The sequence below is a fragment of the Bos taurus genome, chromosome 7, assembly GCF_002263795.3.
Source record: "Bos taurus isolate L1 Dominette 01449 registration number 42190680 breed Hereford chromosome 7, ARS-UCD2.0, whole genome shotgun sequence".
Lineage (NCBI taxonomy): Eukaryota > Metazoa > Chordata > Mammalia > Artiodactyla > Bovidae > Bos > Bos taurus.
This window is the reverse complement of record NC_037334.1, coordinates 19706828-19734116: the sequence shown is the minus strand read 5'-3', so window position 1 is coordinate 19734116 and position 27289 is coordinate 19706828. Positions and strand designations below refer to the sequence as shown.

General features: G+C 57.8%; 1 protein-coding gene across 2 annotated transcripts; it reads right to left on the bottom strand.

Annotated features, from left to right (window-relative positions):
• Window positions 1–4: 4 nt before the first annotated feature.
• On the bottom strand, window positions 5–27289 carry SH3GL1 (SH3 domain containing GRB2 like 1, endophilin A2). 2 transcript variants are annotated; one of them, XM_005208933.4, is made up of 10 exons: window positions 27048–27289; window positions 5291–5359; window positions 4933–5005; window positions 3988–4131; window positions 3448–3581; window positions 3180–3338; window positions 2743–2846; window positions 1986–2110; window positions 1767–1826; window positions 5–1436 (listed from the first exon to the last, which is right to left on the bottom strand). In XM_005208933.4, the coding sequence occupies exons 1-10, from the start codon at window positions 27090–27092 to the stop codon at window positions 1240–1242; spliced, it is 1110 nt and encodes a 369-aa protein (XP_005208990.1). In that variant the 5' UTR covers window positions 27093–27289; the 3' UTR covers window positions 5–1239. The 2 variants fall into 2 exon arrangements, with proteins under 2 accessions (XP_005208990.1, NP_001039595.1); NM_001046130.2 differs by having other exon boundaries at window positions 1767–1823; window positions 27048–27286.

The following is a 27289-nucleotide window of genomic DNA, read 5'->3' as shown; positions in this document are numbered from 1 at the left end:
CAGAGACTGTAGAAAGAGACATTTAATACTTTTTTAAAAAAACATCAGGATTACATTTGGATCTGCCCCAGGCTATGACATCCGTGCCTCCTCCAGATGCTGGTTAACCAGGGGGCCTCAGGGACGAGAAAGGGGGCCTGGTGTCCTTGGGGGCTTTATCAGTCACCAGAGGAGAGGAATGTGAGCCAGGCCCAGGGTCCCCTGCTGGCCTGGTCAGCTGCCTACCTTGGTGTGGAGAAGATGCCTGAGCCACTGTCCAGAGAGGGTGTGGTGGCTGGCTTGGGACAGGGACTCCCCAGGGGTCCCAGCACCAGGGCTCAGGAACATTCACTTGTCAAAGCCTTTGTGCTTGACCTTCCACATAGTGGAGGCTGGGCTCCCATGGTCCCGTGTATGTCTGTATATGTGTGTGTATGTGTACACACACTGTATGTGTTTGCTGGTCATGGCAGCTTGTGCCAGAGTGAGATGCTGCCTGTGCTTGGCTGGAGATGGGGCGGTGGGCATGAGTGGGTGGGATTCAGTGCCCTGCAGGAGGGAGATGGCCTGTCCTTGGGGGCCCTGGCCTCTGAGACCCCCAGCCTCATCTCTTCGTGAGTCCCCAGCGAGAGGGAAGGGGCAAGGTCTTTCCAGGGAGGTGGCATCTGTAGGCATTCATGGGCCCAGGGGACCCTGGAGGGGGGATTTAAAAGCAGGGTGGTGAGTCTCAGCCAGGGGGTCTGGCCTAGACCACCCCATCACACCAACGTTCAGTCCCATCCTTTTAAGGGCAAGTCTCTGGGCTGTGAGGGATGGAGGTGGGAGAGGACACGTGTACATGTGTGTCAATGTTGGATGAAGACATGAGAGGACGTGAGTGTGCATGTCTGTGTGTGGATGGAGGTGGGAAAGAATGTGTGTTTGAATCTGTGTGTGTGAGAAAGAGGTGGGGGGAGAGGAGGAGGTCCACCTGGAGTCACCCATCCCTGGAGAGGAGTAGGAGTTAGTGTTTCTAAGAGCACCTTAGTGTGAGCCTCCTGGGGCGAGCGGTGGGCTGGGGGCAGAGTCTAGAGCAGCAGGATGGGGAACACTGCCCAGCCCCAAGATGGCCACACGGAGTGGGGAAGGGGGCCCCTTGGCGGTGAGTGCTAGTGTAAACGGGGACCCTGCTGCCCCTGGACCGGCAGGAAGCGGGCCACCCCGCCGGCCACGAGCACTGCCCTGGCCATGTGGAATGCAGAGATCTGGACGGAGGGGTGGTCACTGGGGCAGCGGCACCAGCACCTCCACGTAGCTGAGGGGGAAGAAGCCTGACTGGCCGTCCAGCATGCCCTCGTACCAGTTCTCATCGATCTGGTTGGTCAGCGTGATGATGTCGCCCTCATGGAAGCCCAGCTCCCCATCGTTCTCAGGCTCGAAGTCGTACAGGGCCTTGCAGCTCGGCTGGTCCAGGGGTGCTGGGGTTGGGGGTGGTCCAGGCTGTCACGTGCCCCAGGCAGTCCGCAGGGTGAGGCCGCCTCCCCTCCTGCCCAGCTGCCTGGTCCTGCCCACCACTTCCCACGGCTGCCCAGAGTAGGTGACGAGGGGAGAAAGACTCTGGGAGGAGCTGGCGATGCCTCGTGGCATCAGGGTGTCAGTGAACAGAAGCAATAGCGCTTGGGGCACCACTTGGAGCAGTGAGGGCCAGCTCCAGTTCTACTGGAGGCGGGGAGAGGAGGCGGGGGAGAAGAACCCTAAACCCCAGGTGGGAGCCCAGGGCAGGGCCTGTGCCCATGTGGGACACTCACGCATGCTCCTGCTGGGGGTCCGAACAGGCTTGTCAGAAGATCGGAAAGATGATGAAGCTGCTTGCAAACGAAGCACAAGGTGGGCCGAAGATGTTAGGGTGGGGCCTGGTGCCCATCCCAGGGTTGGGTAGGAGGGGCTCTCTCACAGGGGACTGGCCCTGTGGCTGGGGACTACTCCAAAAGGGGCCTGGGGCAGAGCAGAAGCCTCTTCCTCCTTACCTGTGATCTTGGGGGCCGCGGCACAGGGGAAGCCCCCGTTGGACTGCTCAGGCTCTCCGAGGTCCAGGAGCTCCCGCGGCTTGGGCTTATACTCCCGTTTGGGGCGTGAGGAGGCTTCCCGCATCCTGGAGGGGAGGGAGTGCATGTCGAGGTCAGCTGCCACCCTGGGACTCAGGGTGCACGTGGGGGGCTGTGTGAGGGGTTACCATGCACGGAAACACTGGTGGGGGTCCCCTGGTGTTCCTCCAAGGCTGCCTACAGGCTGCGCCCCACTGAACCCAGAAGCTTCCTTGGTGATGGCTGCCTGGGTGCTGCTGCCCCACAGACACCCTCCCCGCATCAGGGAACCACCCCCACCAGGATTTCCCTTCTCAAGGTCCTGGGCGCCTCCTGACTGTGAGATGGCCCTCAGGGCCAAGTGCCCAGGGAGACAGGGAAGGAGGAGAATGGCCTTCCAGGGACAGTCGAGCAAACCCTCTCCCCAAAGGACATCCCAAGCCTCTCCTCTGGGACCAGTGGGAGTGTGATGAGGTCTTGCTGTCTCCTGGAACCCCCACCCCCTGCAGCCTGGGGGTTCTTTCTAAAAAGGAGGTAACCGCCCCCTGCTGCTGCTCACAGCAGGGTGGGGTTCCCCAGGGGCAGGTCATCCCTCAGGCCCTAAAGGGCTGGCCCAGGTGGCCCCAGCCTCAGGCCATTGGGCCTCCTAGTCGGCAGAGTGGGCCGCTGTTCACAGGGAGAAGCCAGGGGCCAGACTCACCTTCGCTTGAGCTTGTCGGCCAACTCATCCAGGATCTGCACTGCCTGCCGGTGGTAGTCCAGCTGGGCGTCCACCAGGGCAGAGAGCTGGCTCACCTGCTCGATCTGCAAGGGACCAGCCGGGGCTGCAGTACAGCCCTCCTGACCCCCATCTCCAGCTGCTTCCTGCAGGGAGCCTTCACAGCTTGTTCTGGACATGGACCCATCCCTGCCTGTCTGCCTGACCCTTGAGCTGCAGCTGGAGGAGGGTGAGGGGCCTGAGGAGACCCCAAAGCCTCAGGTGGCCAGTCACCTCCTTGGGTCCTCTTGTATCCACTTTCCTTCACATCCTGAACAGGCAACCCCACCCACTGGCCCTGGGAAGCTGGCACCACCGCTGGGCTCATTTTCGGGGCTCCCCCAGGGTCCATGAGGAGGGTGCACAGCCTGCATACGCACATCAGTCTCCAGGAGGTGATGCATACTGGTCTCTGCCACCTCCTTGGACTCTTCAAACTTCTCCATGGCCTGGCGCAGCTCCTCGTCGGGGATCTTGCCCTGCCGCTTCTTCTTGTAGTCGAAGTCAAGGCGGCGGCCCTCCAGCTTCTTCAGGTGGTGCTGCAGGCCAGGATGGGGGTCAGGTCTCGTGCCTGGGGCCTCAGGGAGGGCCACCCCGCAGCACCTCCTGCTGGGAATCTGGCCCAGGTGGGGCTTGGTGGGGGCATACCTGGATTTCCTTCAGGTCCTTGTCACACAGGTTCTGCAGAGGGTCAATGAAGTTCTGCTTGACCTCAATGTCCAGGGAGTCCTTCACCTCAGCTAGGCGCTTCATGGACTCCCCGGCATCCAGCAGGGCGTCGCCTGGGGAGAGCGTGGGGTGGGGGAGGAAGCTGTCACAGGCAGCCTTGGCCTGCATGATGAAGACACGTCACCCCCACAGCCAAGAACCTGGATGCCAGAACTGAGAACAAGGGACCCTGGAATTTGACCCGGAGCCACAGGGGCCGGTATTCATAAGCCACCCTCCCAGCTCTCTGAAGGCACCCAGGTCTGGCCTAGGTCAACTGTAGGGGGATGCAGCTTTCCCGTGGCCATGACGCCGTAGACAGTGCTCATGGGAGACAGAGGGAGCTTCCAAAGAAGCCTCGACTGCTCTCTTCCACGGAGCCAGCCAGCCCTGGAGAAGCTCCAGAGACTGCCCCATGTTCTCAGGCCCCCTCCACCCAGCACCCCCCACCCCATCCAGGCCCCCCCACCTCGGCCTCACCAAAGTTGGACTCGCCACCCAGCTCCTTCCCATGGCGGATCATGCACTCGCCCAGCAGGCCCTCTGACTGTGGGTAGCCAGGGTTCTTCACCTGCCCTCGGATCTTGGATACTGTGTTGAGCATCGTCAGCTTGGCCCGAGAGGCTAGGAGAGGACGGGCCAGGTGGGCATGGGTATGGTCTTGAGCCGCCAGGCCTGTGCTTGGCCAGCACCACCAGCTGCCCCTCTCTGCCCATTCATTTCATAAGTGCTCTCCCACCCCAGGGAACCAGAACCTCCCAGACTTCTCTCCTGGGAGCACTGACAGTGGGCAGGAGCTGAGGGGTGGGGGAAGGGGGTGTGCTCCTCAAGACCCCCATAGAAGCAGGGTAGACAGGTCTAGGTGTGGACGGGTACAGGCACCCCAACACAGACCTTTTCCAGGGGCTGGGGTGGGGGGACAGGCATGCTTGCATCCCCAGCAGCTCCAGTCCATCCTGGCACAGGCCTCAGGTGGAGGCGGCTGCTGGTGCTGCCTGTCCGGCCCCCATTCACCTTTCACCACAGAACCCAGCAGTCCCTGCCTCCCTCTTGGTCCCGAGACCCCACTGCATGCTCCAGAGGCAGGTGCACAGCTGGGGCCTGCCAGCCAATTCACACTAGTTTGGCGAGTTGACTGGAAGAAAAACATACTCTTTTCTGCTGGGACCACTAGCTGTAAGGGTAATTTAAGGCTAGGATCACGAGAAACGGGAGCTGACAGATAAAGCAGTAGGAAACTCGAGACCCTGAGGACCTCCTTTGAATGCCTGGATCCAGCCCTGCCTGAAACCACCCACCCCTGGATGTTTCAGTTCTTTGGGCCCATGCCTTTCTTCTTCATGCTCCAGTAACCAGAGGACTCCTGACTGCCAGAGACCTAAGGAGTTGGGGTGCAGACCACTCACAGCTGATAGGTGCCCCTACCTGGGTTGGGCTGCAGGTACTCAATGGTTCTGGCCAACACTTCTGTCACAGCCTTGCTGGTGACATCCACCTTCTGTAAAGAGAGTCCGTGTGTGGAGTTTCAAAACCATGAGGGTGCCTGAGGCCAAACCAACTGGACAGCCCTCAAGCTGTCGAGTTCCCTGCCTGCCTCAGCATCCACACGGGAACCCCCTGCTGCTTCAGGGTCTCTCTACCTCCTTGCTGGTGGTTGTGCTGTGTCCCCACCGCTACCTGCCCAGAGCTGGGGGAGGCCTGCAACCCACCCAGACGTTCCCCATGAGCCTTGCGGACCCGAGTGCTCAGGGCCAGCCATCAGACAGGTGCGTTCTCCCATTACCTTCTCCATCTCTTTGAAGTCATCGTCAAGCTTGGTCCCTTCTGCCCCTCCGACCTTCTCACTGACCAGCTGGGGGACAAAAGGAGTGAAGAGTGTGAGCCAAGGAGGAGGAAAGTGAGGGCTCAGAATGGCTATGATGGCTTCCCAGGGATGCTGGACGTGGTGGCCAATGACAGGGGAGGGATCTAAAAGAGGTCCTTGCTCCAAACCCCCACACTCCTGCAAACCCAGGGTCTGGAGCTTGTCCTGGGGGGACCCTCTCTGGTCACGCCCACGTGGTCAGGCTGTGCTGGCGGCTCCAGTCTGAGAGTGTCCCCTACCCCCGCAGGGTTGTGCAGACTGTCTGGGTCCCCCTTATAGGCTGTGGTGCCCATGCCTGGACAGTGGTGCTGTAGTTCAGTTCCAGGTGAGGGGCCAAGGCTCACGGAAATGTGACCTCCCTCTCCCATTGAAGGGCCACTCAGGGAAGGAATATTGCAGACTACTGCTCTGCATCTCCCCTGCCCCCACCTACCCGCCGGGGACAGTAATAAGCAGGTCCCGAGGCCAAATGACGAGCACCAAGCGGAAGGGAAGACCTGTCTTGCATGAGCCAACTGTCACGGGGCCAGAAGTCACTTCTGGTATGGGCACACACACATGCACGCAATTTCCTAATGGCTGGCAGCAGTCTGCCCACCCCTTGGGACAGCTCCAGGGGCTCCTGAGGGCAGGAGCCAGCACTGTTCAATGACTGGCCCACTGCCTTTGGCCTGTGTGGTCTCGGGCTATTGAGGTTCTTGCCTCTGTAAAATGGGGTCACAGCTGTGCACTCACGGGGCTACTGTGTGCAAGCGTGTGCTGGGGAGGGACTCCCATGATGCCCACACTGCCCACCCCGATGCCCCATTATTTCCCGAGCATCTTGTCTCTCCATGAGGAGGCAGAGCTGCAGGACAGGCCCAGCCTGTAGGCCTTTATCCCTGCCCTACCTACCCAGGATCTGGGAGCGTTGCTCGGGTAGCTACACACCCCGGCCAGTCAGGGTTCTCATGGCAGCTGCACACTGGAGTCCAGGAGGGCATGGGGCACAGGCAGGAGGCAAGCTTGGCTCAGGGACCTCCTCAGACAGGCAGGAGCTGTGCACCTGACTCTGACTTTATAAGGGAAGCCCTGTCTCTCTCCTATAGGTGTTTCTGGGGCGTCCCACTTTGTTTCATGGGACAGTTTCACTTCTTTTGATAATGGCAAAACAGGACGTTCTCAAATTCAGTGGTTGCCAGAGGGAAATGAGTGAGATGTCTGACGTGGGACGAGACACTTCTGGTGAACCGGGAGGCCACTGAAGCGCCAGGGCTTGAAACCACACCTTCCGGGCCGAGGGCCTGCTCGGTACAGGGGGCCTGGGCACCTGCGGGGACCACGTCCTTCCTCTGAGGGGGGAGGGCACGGGCAGACCCCATGGCCTCTTCCAGGCCCCCTGGGAGTGTCCCTCTGGGAGCCCCCTACAGTTACCACGTGGGCCCTCCCTGTTCCGGCCCCTGGAGGCCCCACTGGGAACACCTGGATCCCCACCAGTCTCTTTGTCCCCCCAGCCCCCACGAGGGAGCGCTAAGCTCCAGCCCCTTGGGCTGACTGGCCTCAAGCCCCTTCTCTCCAAGGCTCACAGTCTGGAACTGATGCAAATGGGTGAGAGGATGACGAGGCCAGAGGGAAGAAAGGGAATGGGCACGCCACAGGCCAACCGCAGCGAGAGCATCAGGGAAGGGAGGGGCGCTGAGGGCAGGGTCCCTGAGGAGGCGAGGACAGCTCTCCAGAGGAAGGGCAGGGGTGCTGCCTGGTGAGGCTGCGGCCAGGGCGTGCCCATCTGGGTGGGAGGCAGGACTCTGACGCTCAGTCCTGCTCAGGGACCCTGCACACACCCTCTGAGAGGCAATGAGGGCAGCAGCGCCACCATGGAGGTTAACACTTTCACCCGCAGCTTCGGCATCCCACTCCCCACAACCTGCCAACATCCCCAGCCTGTGGGAGATGGGCCAGGCAGGCAACAGGCTGTGCCCAATCTCCTGTCTGCATCCACTGAGTCCCCACCCCATCCATCATCTTACGGTGCAGAGGGACTCACCCCACTAGCTGAGGCCTGCACAGCTGTGGCACCACCCAGGGCAAGGGACACCTGAGCAGGTGGGTGACTGCTACCCACTCTCCTGCAGGGCCGTGATGGCAGTGGTGTGGAAACCATGGCCTCCTGGGCCTGTGCAGCCAGGTGGGAGCCTGAGCGACTGGCAGTGGGCCCACACTGGCTGCCACCATGACACCCACAACTGTGCTTCCCAGGGGAGTCATGGAACCAGGCCTGGCAGCAGCCTTTGGAGATGAACTTGCTGCTGCCTGTCAGACAGGCCTCTCGGACTGCAGCCTGGATTCACTTCTGCCCTGGGAGGCGCTCAGGGACCATGTGTTCCATGAAGGTCCAGAACAGGGTCTTTTCTGTTAGAACAGGGAGGAGGCTGGGCAGCGGCCTGGTAAAAAGGTTCATGAGTGGTTCTGAGGCCAACCAACAGGCGTGACTGCCGAGTGAGGGCTGCCCTGTGGCTCCGTGAGCACAGGCCTTGAGTCTGTCCTGCCCCTGTGACAACAGCTCTATGGGGGCACTGCTGGCCTCTGCACACCCATCCAGGCACGCACGCCTCTGACCCCACGGGGGCTCCCTCTGTAGCCAGTTCCTCCAGTGCTACCTCTCTGGGGACACTGAGCAAGCCAACCCCCAACACGTGTTTGGTCTGACCTTATTTGTTGATGTTGCTCAGTCGTGTCCAACTCTGATTCCATGGCCTATAGCCCTCCAGGCTCCTATACCCATGGGATTCTCCAAGGAAGAATACTGGAGTGGGTTGCCATTTCTTTCTGGGGATCTTCCCAACCCAGGGATGGAACCCACGTCTCCTGCATTGGCAAGATTCTTTACTGTCTGAGCCACCAGGGAAGCCCAGCCTGTATTATGGCTCCAATATCCTCTGGGAAGAGAGTGCCCTGCCTTCAATTCAGGCTGCAGGTACCTCCACGGCGGGTTGGGGGCCACAGCTGTGGTGTGAACTGAGGGGCACCTGGAGCTGTGGAAAGGTTACTACCACTGAGCAGGTAGAAGGACCCCAAACCTGTTTCTCTGATGTTTTCTCTGTTTCTCACTTGGGCTGCTCTGCCAGGACGGCCCGGGTTCAGCTGGCATGTGGACCTGAATGGTGGGATTTAGATGACACGCTCATGAGTTAGCCCAGTTCAGGCTCCCACGGTGAGGAGCAGCAGAGCGTGTGCTGAGGACAGTAGTCCTGGGCACCTGGGGAGTGAGCCTGGAAGAGAGGTGGGTCCTTGCTGCTGAACACCTGCACGACCTCCACCCACGAGAGTGGTCCCGTGGGCACTAATACTAAAGACCAATCGGAGGAGGGAGCTCTTCTCTCAAAAGACAGGTGTTCTTCAGCATTCTAGGCCTTTGGCCACATTTGGAGAGGAGCTAGGAATCTGACATGCGGGAGAGAAACAGAGAATGCACACTGGAAAAACCCAAAATCACAGGATGCCATGTGCCAAGAGCGGACGGAGCAATTGCTCCAGGAGCTGAGTGGAGAACAAGAAGGCAGGAGAACCTTCTGTCCCGGAAGCGGGGCTTGGAGACGGATGGCAGAAGCTCGGATCCTGCCGAGTGGGACACGCCAAGGGGAGGCCTTGTAGTTGAATCATCTTGGCAGGGAATCCTGATCAATACAACATGGAAAATAAACGGCTGATCTATCTGCAGGCTCAGTGACCTGGGTAGCCGACCCGCTTTGATGAATTAAGAGTTTAAAAAAAGCAGTGGGAGGAGGCTGGCCCAGAGGAGTGGGAGGTGGGGAGAAAAGCAGGGCTGCTCAGGGCCTGCGGTCCAGGATGGATGCTCCGCATGTTCTGCTCGGCATTTTCATGCTTCATGAGCCAATGCGCTGGCCTGGGGGGCTACCTCCTTTCGAGTTAACAGCAGAGGTAACCGTCCTATCCTGGCCCCCCTCCTGCCCTCCGCCCAGCTAGCTTCTCCCTGGCTGCCAGTGACTGCTGGAGAAGCCCCCACTTCTCTGTCCCTCCTCACAGAGAGAGCCAAGCCCAGTGCCAGGCTAGGGGCCGGGGGCAGCCACTTTCGGGCCCTGGCCGGAGAGCTGGAACAAAAGGCATGGGACAGGAGATGAGGGTGAAAGGGCCTTGGGATCCAGGCCCCTGCCCCACCCTGGTCATCCCCTGGGTCTGTGCCAGGGAACGCCCTGTAGCTGGGGCACCAGGACCCAAGACTCTCAGGCATGAGCACTCCTGGCTCCAGTCTGCGACCACCACAGGGAGGAGCCCACCACCCTGGCAGAGACTGTGCTGGCTCTGAGGAACGCCCCTCTGGTGAGGGAGAGAAGGCAGGGGAGGCCGGGTGAGTCGCAGCTCCCAGTGCGGTCTGGGCTGGAGCTCACAGCACAGGGTACCCCACACTCAGAGATAGCCAGCCCAATGATCCTCGGCAGGGCCGAGAGATGCCTGAATGGGGAGGCCAGCACGGGGACGGGATGGGAGGAACATGGGGATGAACATGATCGCCTCCATATCCCTTCTGACTGCGGTCCCCTCCCTGCCGGCCTCCTAACATCTGGGAGCCGCTCGCCAAACACCTCAGAACAGCCCCTTCTAGTCTCCTTTATAGCCTCTATCTCGTGACTTGGAGAGCCCACGAGGCGGACAAAGCCAGGCTGGCCTGCTGCCCAGTCGACACACAAAGCCACTGGCCTTCTTGAGTCTTCTTTCTGCTTGGGCCCTGGGCCCCTGACTAGGGGGTGCTGGCAGGGACTCAGACGGTGAGCTCAGGTAACTGATGCCTTTCTTACGGAGGTGAGCTGAGGGTACTTCTAAGGAGGTGACATACCATGCAACACTGCCCCAAAGCCTCCTGTCGGTCCCTGCCTGCAAACCTCCAGTGGCTCTGGGTCGGGATGATCTCCAGAGTCTGGGCCCCCATGAGTATGAAATGCCTGCCAGCAGGGGCGGAGCTTGGATTCCAGGCAGCCTGGCTCCCACGTGGCTCTGAGAGTAGAAGCCACGAGGTGTGGGGCTGCGGCCCCGCCCCAAAGTGCAAAGCAGGGGTGCACTGAAGTGAGGACCACAGAAACACCATTCACACCCACATGAGGCTTCACGTGGGAGGGTAGTGATCAACACCTCAGCCCAAGAGACAGGCAGCAGAAGCCTGAGCGCTCTGGCAGCAGGAGAGCCTCCTCTGTCCCGGGCCTCAAGCGCATATTTGTGAGCTGACACAGCAGAAGTCACACCCCTCTGTGAAGCCCCACAGAGGGAGGTGTCCTGTCAAGTCACAAATTCCTTCAGCAGACCGGGAATTAAGGTCAAGCCTCTGAGCATGCACTTCCTCTCCCCCTAGGGATCAAAGCTAAACAGTTTGTGACGGCAGCTCTGTGAACAGGAGCAGAGAAAACCCTCCATTGAGTACCATGACCACTGTATCTGGCCCCAAGGGGCAGATACGGATTCCCCAGACACGGTTCCACATAGTATGTTGGGGTGTATGTGGAGCTTGAGCTGTTCTCTCAGCAGAGGGGGTGGCACCTCGGGCCTGGGGCTGGCACTGAGATGCAGGCTCAGGAGCAGCACCCCTGGGGTCCCCAAGACTGCAGGGACAAGCTTGCAGCAGGGCCCCCAGGCGGCGGTGGACTGTTGCTGTGGAGATGAGCCTGGCCTGGTGGCCTTGGTCAGACCTAGCTTCCCGCAGTCTGAAGCCCCCTGGCTTCTCTGCCCTGTGGTGCTCCCTCCTGCCTCCCTGCACAGACTCTCCTCTCAGGACTGGCTTGGTGGGTAGGGAGCTGAATGCCATGTGAGTCCCAGTGGCCGCTCCCCTGCCTGGCACATGCTGCTGAGATGAGGGGGGAGACCGTTACATGAGAAAAACCCCCTCAAAGTCACGTCTGGCTTAATTCAGAGTCTGATCTTGACGTGGCAGGGCACCAGGAGCAAAGCAGGAACCAGTGGTTGGAAAGAATGAACCAGAGGTGGCAGCAGTGATGGGAGGGGACAGTTGCTCAGGGACTGTCCAGGCTGTGATGAGCTGGTGGACGAGGTCCCAAGACAGAACAGAGTGCAGTCTGACCTCTGCTGTTGCAGACTTTGGGTGGCCCAGCACCCACAGCCCTCCCACCCCTGTCATGGCAGACACCCAGAGCTGCGCCTCCACCCCCAGGCTGACGACCAAGTCCCTAGACCCCCCCATAGTGATCACAATGCTGTCTCCACGGGGCCTCAGACTGGCTTTACCCGTCACGAGGCCCCTGTGGACCCTGGAACCCTCTCCCCCCGCCTGACTCAGGCCTGTTCTGCCCTGGCTCAGCCTCTCCTCACTCCTCCCAGAACTCAGCCTCACAGGCCCCCACCTCGGCCTGGCCGGGCTTCCTGCCCATGGCAGCTCCCAAGGCTGGGAGGATGCAGGTGGTTGTGACCCCAACTGCCTGGCAGGCCTTCCCCTCACAGCCTACTGGCCCGAAGCCACAGGCCCAAGTGTCCTCTGAGTGCTCTGTGGAGGGGCGGAGGCCTGGGGTCAGGGCTCCATAGCGCCTAGTCCCGCCTCCTCTGGGGACCACTCCCCACACCCACCCCCCTGAGCACTGACTCCAGTGATGGTTGGTCCTGGGATTGCTGTTAAGGTGTCAAGTTCCTCCACAAGAAAGCAGAAGCACTGGACAAGAACCGTTCCTGCTCCCACTTGTGATTAACCAGCTCCCAGTGCATTCGGCGGAATCAGGGAGGAAGCAGCCCCTTGGGTGCTGGGACGGCTGTGGGGCAGCTTCCAGGTGAAGCACTTCTGCTTGTTTTGGGGTGGGGGGGAGGCAGGAGTGCTGCAGGGGAGGTGGGCCACATTAGGTGTGCATCTTCTAATGTGTCCACAAAACATAGCAGAGACGTCTAGTTCCTGGGACCTGCAGTGTAGCTGGCCCTTCGGTCAATCTTGAGGACCCCAGAGGAAGGGGTGGAGCCACGGAGACCTCCAGCAATCACTGGCCCGGGTGCAGCCGCCGGGGAGTCATCTCCACCTCAAATTAATAAATGGAAAGACTGACAATCCAGGAGGTGACATACCTTGCCCAGGGCCAGGCAGTGCAGTATATGCACACGTGTGTGTGTGTGTGTGAGAGAGACGAAGCCAGACAGCAGGGGTGACTGGGTCACGTTGCTCTGGAGGCTGTCCTGCATCTCCCTGATATTGCTTCCTCACTTCAGAGACTGGCTGGGATGTCAGGGTGCCGGGGACACAAGATCCGACAACAATCCCCACCGCTCCCACCTGGCTGGGGAAGCATCCTGGTGAATACGAGGCCATATCCCCGCCCCGGGAGAGGTGGTCAAGAGGACCACAGCTGTTCCTGGACACTGATGGGAAACACGCTGGGGATGGCCAACCAGGATGATACCCGGCCCGCGGTGAGTGCACTGTCCGGAGGCAGGAGGCCTGTGTTGGGGGACCTGGTGGCTCTGCTCCACACCTCCTGGAACTCGTCTCTCACACTGCACCCACCACTCCAGGGTGGCCTCAGCCCACAGCCCCAGGGACGTTACAGAGCTCTCTAGGAATACCAAAGGCACATTGGACCGTGAGCTGTTCATGGAGAGGGGACACCAGTCACACGCAGACCCCTGACCAGGGTATGATGCCACCTACATGGGGAGGATCAGATGGGCCTGCCCCCACCCTCACTGAGCGACCCTGCCCCAAATGCTATTGGGGGAGGTGATGGGCCAAAGCCACAGGGCTGGGCTGAGATATCTGGGGAGCACAGCGGGGTAAGGGCTCAGGATTCTGCCCGCTTGGGAGAAGGGGAGAGGTGGGCCTGACCCAAGTTGGCACCCCAGGCTGTGCCGAGGGTTTTTACCCCACAACTGCCCGCGATCAAGGCTCATCTCTCAGGAATGAATGCCACCTGGAACTCTTGCCAGTGCTGAAAAGCCCAGGTGTAAATTGGCCTTGTGCATTTTCATTTCTCATCTCAGGGATGAGGAAGGAGGGCTGTGCGTCACACGAGCGGGAAAATCAATTTCAGATGAAAACTTATAAAAAGAAACACCCAACCCACAAACAAATGAGGTCATAAATCCCCCGAGTCCTGCTGGCGAGGCCACACCCGCCCTGCACTGCTGCCCGAGCTGGGGTGCGCCGTGGGAGAGCTGCTGCCTGCAGACCCACCAGGGGGTGTCCAGGCACACAGCAAACTTCTGTCCAGCGTGTCTGAGTAAACAAGGTGTTTCACAAACTCATTTTTTTGTCAATGGCAGAGCTGATGCAGGAGTAACCCTTCAGGAAAGAGAGGAAACAGGGCTTGGAAATCCTGTGAGGCACACACACAGCTGTTCGACCTCTGAAGGCACTGGAGAAAACCCTGCATCCGATGCCATCGCCACAGCCGACCACAAAAGAGGCTGTGGACACCAGAGCACATGTCTCGAGGAGGGGCCACGTGCACCCCAGTGACGACAAGCTAAGGTGATGAAAGCCCAGAACCCCTGCCTCCTGGAATGCTGTCTCCCTGTCTCTAACCACCTCCATTCTGAAAGGCCTAAGTAATGTAAAGCTACCTCTTCCAGGAAGCCCCGCTGATTCTCCATCACCCACCTCCGAAGGACCCAGGTAGGAGGAACCTGACCACTGGCTACCCTCTCCCATTACCAGTCCTGGCACCCCCTCGCTGAAGGCCAACCCCATACTGGACCAGGCTCTGTTCCACAAAGGTGCACACGCACCCTGCATCAGAGTCTCTGCTGTGCTGTTCCTTCTGCTCCAAACCTTCCCACCGCTGGGTCCTGTCCATCTGGTCCCCCTTAGAGTTCCCTCCTCAGAGGGGCTGTCCCTGACCCACCCATCACTCTCATTCTCTCAAGCCCCTTGGGCTCCGAGTGAGCGACCCGGGCACTTCTGTACCGTCTGTGCTCGGAACCGTGTCCAAGACTAGAAGTGCCTCCTTGATACTTAGTGCCCGTGGGAGGAAGGAAGGACCTCACACAGGTCTGACCTCATGGCACCACTCCACACAGCTAAGCACCGAGGGCTGAGGACCTGGGAGATGACCAGATGACAGCATCCCTAACCCCCATATCCCCCACTTTCCTTTGTGTTGCTTATGGGAAGTTCAAGTTAGGCCGAACTCTGCCTGTGGAGGCTGCCTGTCTATACCCCCACTCTCCAGTTGAGGTCTGCCCACAGCTGGCCCCCTCACCAGAGAGCAAAGGGAAAGTGTGCAAAGGAAAAAAGTCTGAGCAAGATGGGCCCAGGCTGGGGACTCCTTGGTGGCTCAGTGGTAAAGAATCCACCTGCCAATGCAGGAGAAATGGGTTCGATCCCTGGTCCAGGAAGATCCCACACGCCACAGAGCAACTAAACCCGTGCGCCACAACTACTGAGCCTGTGCTCTAGAGCCTGGGAGCTGCAGCTACTGAAGCCTGAGTATCGTAGAGCCTGCGCTCTGCAAGAGAAGCCACCACAAGCAGCAGCCCGTGCAACACGACAGCGCAGCCCCCCTCACCCCAACTAGAGAAAGCCTGTGCAGCAGCAAAGACCCAGCACAGCCAAAAATAAAACAAAACGCTGGGCCCAGGCTGACTTGTATCCAGGGTACTCTGGTCCCGAAGTGGGGTGGTCTCCTATAGACAGAAGCCCCCGTGAAAGGGGTGCACCTGCAGTTTGGGAGGACAGGACATGAGAAAGGCAGGCTGACAGGCAAACAGGCCTGAAGGCCAAAGGCAAACAGCCCCCAGACTGGTCAGGCTGCAGCCGGAGAGGCCACACACCCAGGTTCGCGGATCATCGAGGGTAGGCTCAAGGGGAGGACAGCTCTAAGTGGGTGCTGAGGCACGCACCCTTATCTGGCACACTAGATGGGCAGTGACAGCAGGTGACTCAGGGCCACTGAGACCAGTTTCTTCAGGTGTGGCTACCAGAAGAAACTGGCTGGGTGGGTCACAATCCCAGGACAGCACATGGCAAGCCAGGGGGGTGACCAGTCCCTCCTGGGCCATGAGTCAGATGTCAGCGACCTGTCACCCTGCATGGCTGCTCCTCCCTCTGTCCCCCACCCTGTTTGTCCAGAGGTACCTTCCCTTCTGACCTGCAAAGTCAGTCCTGAAAACCTGGAGCAGGAAGGAAGGAATCTTGGCACAAGATGAGGAGACCAAGAGGGGCTGCCAGGGCCAGGTGGGCCCCAGATTCTGCTGCTCCTGTCCCCTGGCCGCCATCCCTTGTGGTGGCAGCACCGGGGGAGGGAGCTCCCGCTTCTCAGAAGGCACAGCAGGACTGGCCCACACACTCCCTGACGTTACTACCTGCCCAGTGGTTCTCAGGGCCCATCTCCTCTGTCACCTTTATTCCAGCCAATAGCACCTGGGATAGCCTCCCCTCCCCACCTACACACGCCCTGTCCAGCTAACTTCCCACCAGCTGCCCGCTGTTGACAGGGCAAGTAGCGCCCAGCAAGCGATGGGAGATCAGTATTTGCTGAGATAACAGACCCCCGCCCTCAGGACCTCTGGGGAGAACACCCCCAATCAGGTGTGTCAGCAACAAGTCAAAACAAGGGTGTGCCCGTGAGCTCCCAGGGCAGGGCTGAGACACAGGGAGCAGCAGGGGTGTGAATGGCAGACAGCCTTGTGTCTTAAGAACATCAACTCCTCTGAGCCTCAGTTTCCTCGACGGCAAAATGGGGAGCTGATGACGATGCGCTATGGGGTCTGGCTAGGAGCACGCTTCAAGAACCACAAGCTGCTCTGCAAAGACGAGTCTGCTGTTCCCCACGGGATGCAAAGCCCAGGGAAAGAATAAGGCCAGGAGGGCAGGGAGCTGGAGGCGGGTCCCCGCACAGGCACGGTTCAGAGGCAGGACATGCAGAGCTACTGGGGGATGTGAAGATGCCCGTGTCTCTGGAGTGAAGGCCCTCTGCACACACCAGGACATGTGTGAACACTGCGTGAACTGTGTCGCCAGCAGGCTGAGGTCCCAGCTGTCCCTGTTTACCCAAAGCCCCCAGAGACCACAGGCCAGACTCCAGAGGGCTCACAGTACCCCGTGTGCTGCTGACGGGTGGCCGTGACACACATTCTAGAGCTCTACTTGGAAGCAAAGAACAGGGTTTGAGGGAGGAGGATGGGCAGCAAGCCCAGCATGATGTGGGGCGTCCCACCTCCTCCTGCTTCTGCTGGCCGACCCTCAACACCCTGGGGGCTTTCTGCCCTGACTCCCAGGATGTCCCACCCACCCCATCATGGCACATCAAGAGTCGGCCTGTCTTTCAAGATGATGCCAGTACACACCCCAAGAAGCCATGCTTACACTCTGCCTGTAGGAGACCGTGCCCCGCTAAGCCGGGGTGTCTTGCCACATTTGCCAAGATGGCTGGGCAATGCCTTTATTGTTTTTCGCAAGAGAAAAGCTTCCCTGCCCTGGACTCCAGATCTTCCTTCTCTGTTGTCACCTTGAGACACGTGTCTGGTGTCGCCACTTCCTGAGCTAGGAGCAGGAAGAATATTCCAATCCCTCTTCACCTGATGACGATGGTCTAGGGGCCAGGGCCTCCTACCCTCCCCCTCATACCCAGACAGCCTCTGCTCCCCTGGCAGGGCTGAGCCCACAGATAGGCAGCGTCTGAGCTCCTGGACCACTGCAGGGCAGCCGTGACCCGGAGGCCCCAGTGCCCAGGGCTCCCAGGGAAACCTGCATGCTGCTCTCCCTTTTCCTCCCCGTGTCCATGTTCAAGGCCAAGGCCTGGGTCGTCTCCTCATGAGTCACTCCTGGCTTCTCCGTACTGGGCATGTGTGTCACAGGACCCTGCATCACATTTGCCCTAGTTCAGTTGCTAAGCCACCGTGCGTGTCTGGGACACCCTCCCGCCCTGACTCTGTGTCATGCCAACTAAAGAGGTGGTGGTTTTTTCCAGGTTGGGCCTGCTTAAAATCTACATGGTCATGTTAAAAGGGCAGAAGTCTAGGACTTGCCTGGTGGTCCAGTGGCTAAGACTCCGTGCTCCTAATGCAGGGAACCCAGGTTTGATCCCTGGTCAGGGAACTAGATTCCACCTGCAGCAACTAAAGATTCTGCATGCCACAATTAAGACCAATTGCAGTCAAATAAATAGATAAAAACAAACAAACGAACAAAAACGCAGCAGGAGTCTAGAGGAACTCTCGGACCTCACCTGGGGCATACCCACATGATGGCTCACTGCCACGCTGAGAGAAGGAACACAGCAGTGGCCTCAGTGCCCGCTGCCAGGGGAGGGACATGTTGTGATCAACACATAAAGGACCACAGGGAGCTGTGGAAGTGAACCTGAGTCACAGGCTTCGGGTGGACAAAGGGCGCCAGCAGTGTGAATGGAAAAAGCAGAACGAAAAAGCTGCCCTGGGACACTGTGTTCAGGCGGTGTGAACTTGCAAAACAAAGCTGTAGACTTTTCAGTGGTGAGTTCATGTATGGTGACGTACCAGGGAGGGGCCTCCGACACTTAAGTATGCTGTGTGTGTTTACTCAGCTCTCCTGGGTGCCTGGCTATCAGCAGGTCACTCTTTACCTCTCGCTCGACATCCAAGACAGTTTAGCACCAACTCAAGTGCCTGGAAAGGGACGTGCCCTTCATGGTGCACTAGCACTACCTAGCGTGGGGGAGAGTAGCTGAGCACACACTGCCTGGACAGCAGTCAGCTCCCCTCCAGGCGCGGCTGGGAGCCGAGCGGCCTCCTGGACTCAGAACAGGCAGAAGGCCCTCCACCCTAGTCCCCTGGAACAGCATCCTTGCGTCCTGGGTCCCCGACATACCCCGTCTCCACAACTTCCCATGGAGGCCTCCCAAACCCACAGTGCCTCCTACCTACCACCGGCCAAGGCCAAGGGCACAGGTGTCCTGGGGTGAAGCGGACAGAGCACTTGGCCACCCTTGAGGCCACTGGTGGGAAAGGCATGGTGATGGGGAACCCAGAGAGGTGTGAAGTAAATGCATCAAGGCTGGCGGAGAAGGAGGAACCTCAGAGAAGTCTCTGGGGCATCACCCACACCAAGCTGTAGCAAGGGCAATGGGTGGGGAGCTGCAGCTGCTCCAAGGCTCCTCGAGGCTGAGATGCTGACCTTGCAGGACAGGAAGACTTCCCTAGCTTGGAGGAAATGCCCCAGGAGAGGAGATTTAGGCCAGCAGTTAGGGGTAGGGACACGGAAATCCTTGACCCCATTCCCTTGGCTGGCCTCTTCTGGACAAAGGGTGGCCTTGACAGGCCAGGGCTGCCCTCTGGACTTCAGACAATTAAGGCTCTGATGACCTGAGGCCATTAAGGTGATGGACACCTGCTGGGGTGGCAGGTGGCAGGGGACGGGAAGGGAGTGGTGCCTGAAAGTGAGAGAGTTCCCGGTTTCCTTCCCTAAGTCTCCACTAACTCCTGGGGCCGAGACCCAAAATGACCAGACAGAAACCATCAGTCAACTGCTCCTGCTTCAGAGAAGGTGGGACTGGCTTGAGCTGTGCTGGCCAGCGTGGTGTTGGGCGTCTAAGCATACAGTCTGAACAGGGACACAGACTGTCAGGCCTCCTCCTCCCCACATGCTTGGGAAATCCACCCTCACCCCAGAACTCTCTCTTCTGAGACTTAACTCAAGCCTGCAGGAGTTCCTGGTTCCACGTGAAGACTGTAAGGGGCAGGGGAGGGGTGCCGAGAGGAGAGAGAACGCAAGGGACAAGTGAGAAAGCTCGTCCTGCCATGACCCCCTTCCAGTACCCTTTGTTCTGGCTAGGAGAAACTTCCTGGTGGACACTTGTTTTTAAAAATAAATTATTTTTAGGCTTTTTTTTTTTTGGCTGTGCCACATGCCATGTGGGATCTCAGTTCCCCAACTAGGGATCGAACCCCTGCCCCTGCAGTGGAAGCACAGGCTTAACCACTGGACGCCAGGCAAAGTCCCAGTGGGGAACTTGTGGTTTCACAATTCTTTTCACAAGAGAGAGCAGACCCTAGCTTCAGAGGTCAGGAATCCAGGAAGAATTGATTACATTGCTTTGTTTCTGCTGTATATGGTGATCCTGTTACTATGATTTATTACAAGAAATAACATCAAGATCCCTTTTAAAAACAAACTTAAAAAATGAGAATATTTGAAGGTCAAATTAATGAATTAATTCAGGCCCCAGGCTAAGAGGCTGGTGCACAGTATTTACTGCAGGCTCAGATCCAGGAGATAGATACAGCAGGCTCCCAGGTCCTCGGGGCAAGGGCAGGGAAGGACAGGGAAGGTCAGGGCTGGCCCGCAGGTGCACTGGGCCTAGGAGCCTGTTGCATTGCCTGTACCAGCCAGCCGGTCTGGGACCACCATCTAGAGGGCGGCTGGGTATGTTGTGACAGGGAATGAAGATCTGGAGGGGTGAGGGGCGCCAGGGAGGGAACTCAGGTCCAGGAAGGAGAAGGCCCAGAGGCAGGGTAGCAAGTCCAGAGGGTACCAACAGGGCCAAGCAGAGGACAGGGAGAAAGCTGGCTGCCTGTTGGAGGAAACAGGAGAAGAGGCAGAAGGCGGCCAAGGGTGGAAGCCACAGGGGCTGCACATAGGGCCCGGTTAAGTCCAAGAGCTCAGAGGTCCAGGAGCCTAGACAGCAGGTTTCTGAGGCCAGAGTGGTTGGGCCCGGGGATCTCCTTTCCCCAGGAAGCTGGGCACCTCCCGTTAAGTTTGGATCTGGCTGTGGGGTCGGAATAACAGAGACTCCCTGTGACAAAGTCAAATGCAGGTTCCTCTGGGCCTGGAGCCCTCAAAGCAAATTCCAAGCAAAGGGGACAACCTCTGAGCTCTGATGACTTATTTTTTAAACCAGTCGGACCTGTTCCTGACTGAGGCCTTGCTGGCCACCCTGCCTCACACAGGTACCATCATGGCACCGGACTGCCCCACGCCTGCTCTGGGGAGGTGTCCACCATTCCTGACAACTTGGTCAGTGAGCCATGACCTGTGGGGACCTAGGCCTGTCACCAGCCACCAGGCAGCCCCCGCCCCGCCCTCAGAAGCTCACGCCCAATGAGAGGAATGCGTACTGGGTGTGAGGATGTGCTCGGTGTGCAGAACGGGGGCAAGAGACCACTGGGCCAGAGGCTGGGAGGGAGGAGAAGTACTTCCGGAGAGTGGACCTAAGAGGCGGCAAGGATGAAGGAAGACACGCAAACAGGAAGTGGACAGGAGAGCCGGACAAGGGTGGGGAAGGAGGGAAGCTACAAGGCCAAGCTGACCTGCTGGACTGGAGTGTGCTGTCCACGCTCGCGGGAGGGTGGGGAAGGAGCTGACATGGCACCCCAGGTCACTAGGGATGCTCCCTTCAGCAGGCCCCAGCTCTGCCTTCTCTCTCATGCCCAGATGGATATTCCACTTTTGCACTCTCACAACCCACAACTTGAGGCAAATGTCCCTTGGCCCACCTGATATTCATTGAGCTCCTCAATGGCCCCCGGGTAGGCTGTCTCACACCCGGGACAGGGCACGGCGCCTCTGGATGACCGTAATACCCAGGTGTGGAAGTCTGAGCTGCTGGCAGCAGCTCTTCCCAGGGAGGCAGCGATTGATGCTGAGTCAGGTCCTTTGGAGGAAATCGCACGTCTATTTTCCTGCTGTGGTTGGGAGTCTCCGCGTGATCCCCCTCTCGGGCCTAGTCAGCAGGTTTTTCTAGGAGCTGAGTGGAAAAGGAAGACGAGGCCATCCTCTGGGAGCCTGGGCTCATGGAACCTGGGGGACTGCTCAACAGGAAATGAGCAGAATGTATCCAAAGTGCAGCGCTCGGGAGAAGTGGCTGTAAATTCAGCCCTGGGAAGCCGGGCAGGGAGAGAAGAGGGGCTGTGGGGGGAGAGAAGAGGGGGAGGGGAAGGAGGAAGAGGGAGATGAGAAGGGAGGGGGACAAAGAGCAGAGAGCAAGCAGCTGCTGCTAGTCTGACACATTCCTCCATCCGGCTTTCCAGGGACGGCTTGGGAAAAAGTCCAGAAAAATCACCCCTAACGTTTCCCCGAGGAAGGGTTTGGGCAGGGCTGGCGGGTAAAGATGCCTCCACAGGCCTGCGAGCTCCCAAACCCTCCCTTGGCTGGGAGGCTCCAGCATCAAACCCTCCTTAAACCTCAGAAACCTCCCCCTGCCCCTCCCCCGACCTCGGAAACCAGAAACAAGACAGTTGGGCTTTCCTCCCCTACTCCCCCAGCCAATGGCCTGACGCCTCTGAAACCCTATGGAGGAAGCTGGCTGCGCGCCCCAAATGAAGAACTAACTTTCCCTAGATTGGGTCAGTCTCAAGATATTGGCAACAAAGAGGAGAGGGCGGAGATAGGGGCCAGAGCAGCACTAACTGTGGCCCCCGACCCAGGGTCAAAGGCCACGGGACATGCAGGCCAGAAGCAAATGGCGGGCCCAAAGGGCCCAGTCGCAGCCTGTCAGTTTGTCCTCTGAGGAGAGACACAGAGGGCTGCACAGAGGGGCACTGGAAGGGCAGGCGGAGCACTCAGGGCCCCGAAGGAGGCTGGCTCTGGAGGGACGCTGGAGGGACAGGTGGGTGGACGGCACTGTTTCCTGGGTTCAGTTGCTAAGTCTGCGACAGTTCTGGGGTCTCAAAACTGTGATAGCCTCCAATTCCTGAAGCTGAGCAGGGTGATACTAAGAAACCTCTCACCTCACAGGCTGTTATTAAGTGGCACACAGAGTATAATTAAGTATCCTACAGCCTGGCCTCAAAACACACCCAGATAGGCAGGGCGATCAGCTCCCACTGAGTTCTGTGATAAACTGCCTTTAGTACACCCAGGATTCTGAGTTACAGCGAGCTTCAGGCTCCATATACAGCAGCTACAAGCAATGGACTCAAAATATGATGAGCCCCTGGTCCTGGCATGTTAATAACGAAGAGCTGCAGGATGCTGCCTGACTCTGGGGCGCCTCCCTGATGGTGAACAGTGGGTCCTACCCAGGAGGTCAGGTTAACCTGGTTTTATGGCCAGGCCTGGGAAGTGGTGGAGATGAGAGGCCCCTGCTTCCTTCGGGGAAGGGCAGTTTTGGATTGCTTCTGAAGCTCCACAGCCCAGCCTATGACATAGGACTGGTCACTGCACCCAGCTAACTTGTGAGGCAGGATGGGATCATCTCCGCCTGCGGTCCTACAGGGACACTGCGAGATCAAGGGTCTTCCTACGGATGAGTCAGCAGAATGGTTTCCTGTAAGAGTGGACTTAACCCAGTTCCTGCCGCACATGGACAAGGCCATGGCCAAAAGCCCTTCCCACGTCTGCTGCCCCGAGGCAGAAGGTTTTCCGGGGGTGAGTGCCTGCAGCTGCTGGGCTCAAGGTCCTGAGCCAGAGACCACTCCCACCCCCACCCCCAGGCCTTGCCTGACACTTGTCGCTCCCAGGCTCCATATTGTGATTCGTGCTGACACTTAAGGGGTTATAAGTTCCAGATTTTTGTGTCCTAAGATCACCCACGTCTGTTACTCAGCAGGCCAAGTACTTTGCTGGGAATTCAAGAGTGTGATTCCACAAAATGAAGTTTAAAAAATAGGTTGGAGCAGGCAGTATCTGGGAGACCCCTAACGTTTCCCCAACTACTGCCTACTCCTACAAGTTGGGGTCTGGGTCCCCTAGTCCTCCCCCCACCCCCACGCCTCTCCCAGGAAGCTCAATCTTTCCTCCGAGACACCAACGCAGGGCCTAGAAAGAATCGAACAAACTTCAAAGTTATAGGATACGACGGTCATGAGTTCCCCTCCTAGCTTGGATGGAACCAATCTTTTAGTTCAAACTCTCTCTCTCCTTTCAGGCAAAGAAAAAAAAAAGAAATCAGGCCAGCATTCCAGACAGCTGCCAGATCTACCCCTAGTTACACTCTCAGATCTCCACACAGCGCAGCCACAAGAATGACCAGGAAACCATTAGCAGCTTCAGTGGAAATTAATGTCACCCACACACACCACAATGACAAGTGAGTTTCTGAGACTGGAGCTCGCTAGTGGGTTCCTCGACCCACCTCTATTCCCCAGAAAGACTCATAAAGGCATCTCCCCCCAGTTCAGACGTGCATAAAGAGCAGACGGTACTGACTGGCATTATTACATGGGGAGGCGGGAAGGACCACAATCATGGGCCCGGGACAGACGCCTACTTCTTCTTCTGCTTTACGCTACGGATTCCTCAACGTTCTCCAGTTCAACCTGTCAGTGTGACCCGAAGTAAAAACTCACTAACTTCCCACTCAAGCTCAAATCAATTTTGTTTAAGACCTGAAAGCTTTCACCAGAGAGGAACTGGCGCGGAACTGGCCAGTCTCATGCCAGCTACTGGAAGCTGGTTTGTCACCGACATCATCGATGAGGGAGACCTGCCGGAAACCAAGCTTCTCTACTCCTGGCTCTCTGTCACGCGTCCACCTTTCTCAATTTAGAGACGATGCTGTTACAAGCCTTTGAAATCAAGAACCTGTTTTAGAGCAGGGCTTCTCAACGTCAGTGCTTCTGTCATTCGGACAATAACTCTTGGTGGTATAGAAGGCTGTTCTGTGTGTTACAGGGTGTTTAGCAACCATTCCTGGCTGCTACCTATTCAGTGCCACTAGTGTCTGCTCCCCAAGGCCTGACAAAGCCTCTGATGCTGCCAAATGTCCCTGGGGTGCTGCAAGGATAGGAGAGGGGAGAGGGAAGGGCTGCTGCTGCTGCTAAGTCGCTTCAGTCGTGTCCGAGTCCGTACGACCCCATAGACGGCAGCCCACCAGGCTTCCCCGTCCCTGGGATTCCCTAAGTGAAGAGGTGCCGATGCAAGCTTGACAGATGCCAATAGATACTCTGGGGTTCTCCTGAGGACTTGGGCAGGGGAGATGTGGTGTCCGGGTGCCGAGTTTTACATGTGTCCATCTGCGTATATCTGGTTATCTCTTGTTTAGAGAATTCGAAATAGCAAGCAGCTGCCACAACAATGCCCAGGAGGGATTTCTGTTGTTGTTGTTTGGCTTGGATAAAATTATCCTCACTTTTCTCAAACTGTAAAACAGGGTTTCCCAACATCAGCACTGCTGACATCTGGGGCCCAGTACACTGTAATACAATTAATTACCTCCAAGTTTTGACAGCCAAACATGCCTCCAGACATTGCCAATGTCCTCCAGAGGGTGGAATTGGCCCTGGCTGAGAACCACTGTCCTACTGGAAGACAAATGCCCCCCAATCCTTTGGTGTAGAAAGGGGACTATGCTGATCCTTGGGCCAGATAAATTGAGACTGAGACTGACTGAGATCAACAGAGACTGGTTTAAAACCTGTTCACCTGGTGACCCCTCAGTATATATTAAGACTTAACAGGAATGTTACCTGGCCCAGACGATCCCAATCCTGAGGACACAGAAAGAGGATGAAGGAGGTGTTTCTAAAATCAAGACAAGAAATACACAGAGGTGGACACGTCCAGATCCACAGTGGAGGTCTATGGAAACTATTGCAGAGGAAATGGAACACAGCCAGGGTGACTCTTGAGAGCACAACTCAACACGGACTTGGTCACAAGGCCAAGACTGCGGCTCTCAGGCTCTCAAAGGAGAATGTGGCCATAGCAGCGATTCTTTGGAACTGGGTCCCAGAACGTCGAGATAATAAACTGATCCGAACCACCAGCTTATGCTGCACTGAGCTTTCCAGGTTTCTAAGCGCTCCCCCAAGTGCTACATTCAGGTCTGAATGTAGGCCATTCTTCCTTCCCTGAGAGGAAAGGCTCAGGTGGACACCCTGAGAGGCCCAGCTAGTTCCTCCAGCACAGTGGGTCTTCTGGGGGCAGGATGGGCTACCAGCAAGGGCCCTTGTGCCTGAGGGTGGGGAGGGGAGGGCTTCCAGAGACCCGTCCACAGGAAGGAACAAGGTGGCCCAGGAGTTCTTCCAAGACCTATGGTTCTTACAGGAGGGGCTACGTCAGGGTCCAAGATAGTGAGCAGCACTGCAAGATGCTCTGGTCAAGTGTGCAGCAAGGTGGGGCGGAGGGGGAGGTAGAGGCTTGCTGGGCCAGGTCACTCATTCCATCCTGCTGGGGCACAGAGCTGTACTCTCAGCAACAACCCTAGAATCCATCTAGATTAAGTTTCTCTTCCTCCAGTGTTTAGCCTGGAGTCGAGAGACAGATCCCAAATATCTTTAGCCCTGTCTAGGATCATTACTTTCCCCCTCAAGGGGCCAAAGGTCCCAGCTGTGTATCACTGGGGACACACTTCTTTTCCCTCCCACTGGACCTCTCCAAGTCATGGGTTAAAGTCTCGTTTGCCAGCACTGCCTAAAGGATTCCTATGACCATTGCGCGTTCCTTCCTGGAGTCTATCCACACAAACTCCAAACCTAAGATTCTTAAGGGATGGAGAGATCTGGGAACTTTTTGGATCTGAGCCTATAAACTGAATTTTGCATTTGCCTAGTTTTCTGAAGAGTGAATCCACTCAGCTTTCACCAGATTTGTGAACAACGGGGCCTGGAATTTCCAAAACACCTATTCTGTCCATCACAAGTAGAACACTTAAACATTCTTGGATTCCACGTTCCACTTCTGGGAACTTATCCTGTAAAGCCAATCCTACCTGTGAGCAGAGATACTCACTGGCTATTCATGACAATACTGTAACATGGCAGAAAACTACTTGAAACAATCTAAACATCCATCAATAGACAACTAGTTTAAAAAAAAACAAGACAGACTTCAGGGAACGGAATATCACGTACCCATTAAAAAGATCCAGGAGGAGGTAGAGGAAAAGCAAAGGAGAAAGATGAAATAGGTGACATCTTATCTCTTCAAAAGAACAAAACAAAACAACAGAATTGAGCAGTAGGCTCTAGTGCTGTGGCTCTGGGTGGGGGGGGGGGGGCCCGGGGGGAAGAGGGGGTTCCCCTAAAGTCATCTGGCAGCATGGGGAGACATCGGTGGTTGTCACAACTAGGGGAGCTCCTAAATAGGCTGGGAGAGGGCCAGGGGTGCTGCTCAATGCCCCACAGTGCCCAGGATGGCTTGCCAGGACAGAGAAAGACCCGAGGTGGAGATTTCTGACTCTAGTATGATCTCCAAGACACAGTTAATGAAAACCAGCAAGTACATAGTTCTATGTAGACCATGCTATCACTACGTGGGTTTTTTAAAGAAGAGGCGTACACTTCTCTTTGGTAACTGGTGACAGTCTTGCTTCTGGGGAGAGGGACTGGATGTCTGAGGAACTGAAGTAGGAAATTGACTTTTGACTCAACCCTTTCAATTCTGCAGCCGGCCCACTGAGAAGGCTGTTTGTCATCTTTGGGAAAAAAAGAATTGCTCTAGACACAAAATTCCCTGCTCCTGGGCTCTCTGTGTCGACAGCCTTCTTCCTCTTCTCTCTCTCCGCTCCCTCCCTGATCTTTTAGAGGGAAGGACAGGAGGCGAGAGATCCACGTCCGGGAACAACTTCTGGGTGCATTTCTGCTCCTCTCCACCGTCTGCCCACCCTCCTCGAGGAGACTGGAGCCCACATGGCGGACAGAGCCTGGGCGCCCTAGCACGCAGACCCTGTCCCTCCTAGGCTGTACCCACCCTGCGAGGGACGTGTGCCAAGATCGCCCCCTCACTACCTCCGGTTCCCTCCCGAGTCAGGGCCAGGCCTGGCATCTCCTGGCCCCGCTCCGAGCAGTCTGAGCCCGGGGCCGCACACCACCCCCACCGCGCCCCGCCTCGGCCTCCGCTCACCTGGCTCGCCTTGTAGAACTGCTTCTTCAGCCCCGCCACCGACATGCTGCCTCCCGCCGTCGGGCCTGCTGCCCGGACCCAGCGAACCGGAGGGACCGCGCAAGCGACAGGTTTCCGGGCGCCACCAACCCCCAGCGCGCCTCAGGGGGCCCCTACGGCACCGCCTTCGCCGCCCTCAAGCCAGCTCCGCCCGCCCCGGCGCCGCCTCAGACCCTCGCGAGCCCGCGCGGCCAGGATATAAC

What these genes read in the sequence shown, in the direction of transcription:
- SH3GL1 (XM_005208933.4), bottom strand. Translation starts at nt 27,092, where the DNA reads ATGTCGGTGGCGGGGCTGAAGAAGCAGTTCTACAAGGCGAGCCAG. An exon ending in ATCACCTCCTGGAGACTGAT is followed by an intron (nt 2,847 to 3,179) that starts GTGCGTATGCAG and finishes GGTCCCTTGCAG; the next exon opens with ATCGAGCAGGTGAGCCAGCT. An exon ending in GACCCCCAGCAGGAGCATGC is followed by an intron (nt 1,437 to 1,766) that starts GTGAGTGTCCCA and finishes CCCCAACCCCAG; the next exon opens with CACCCCTGGACCAGCCGAGC.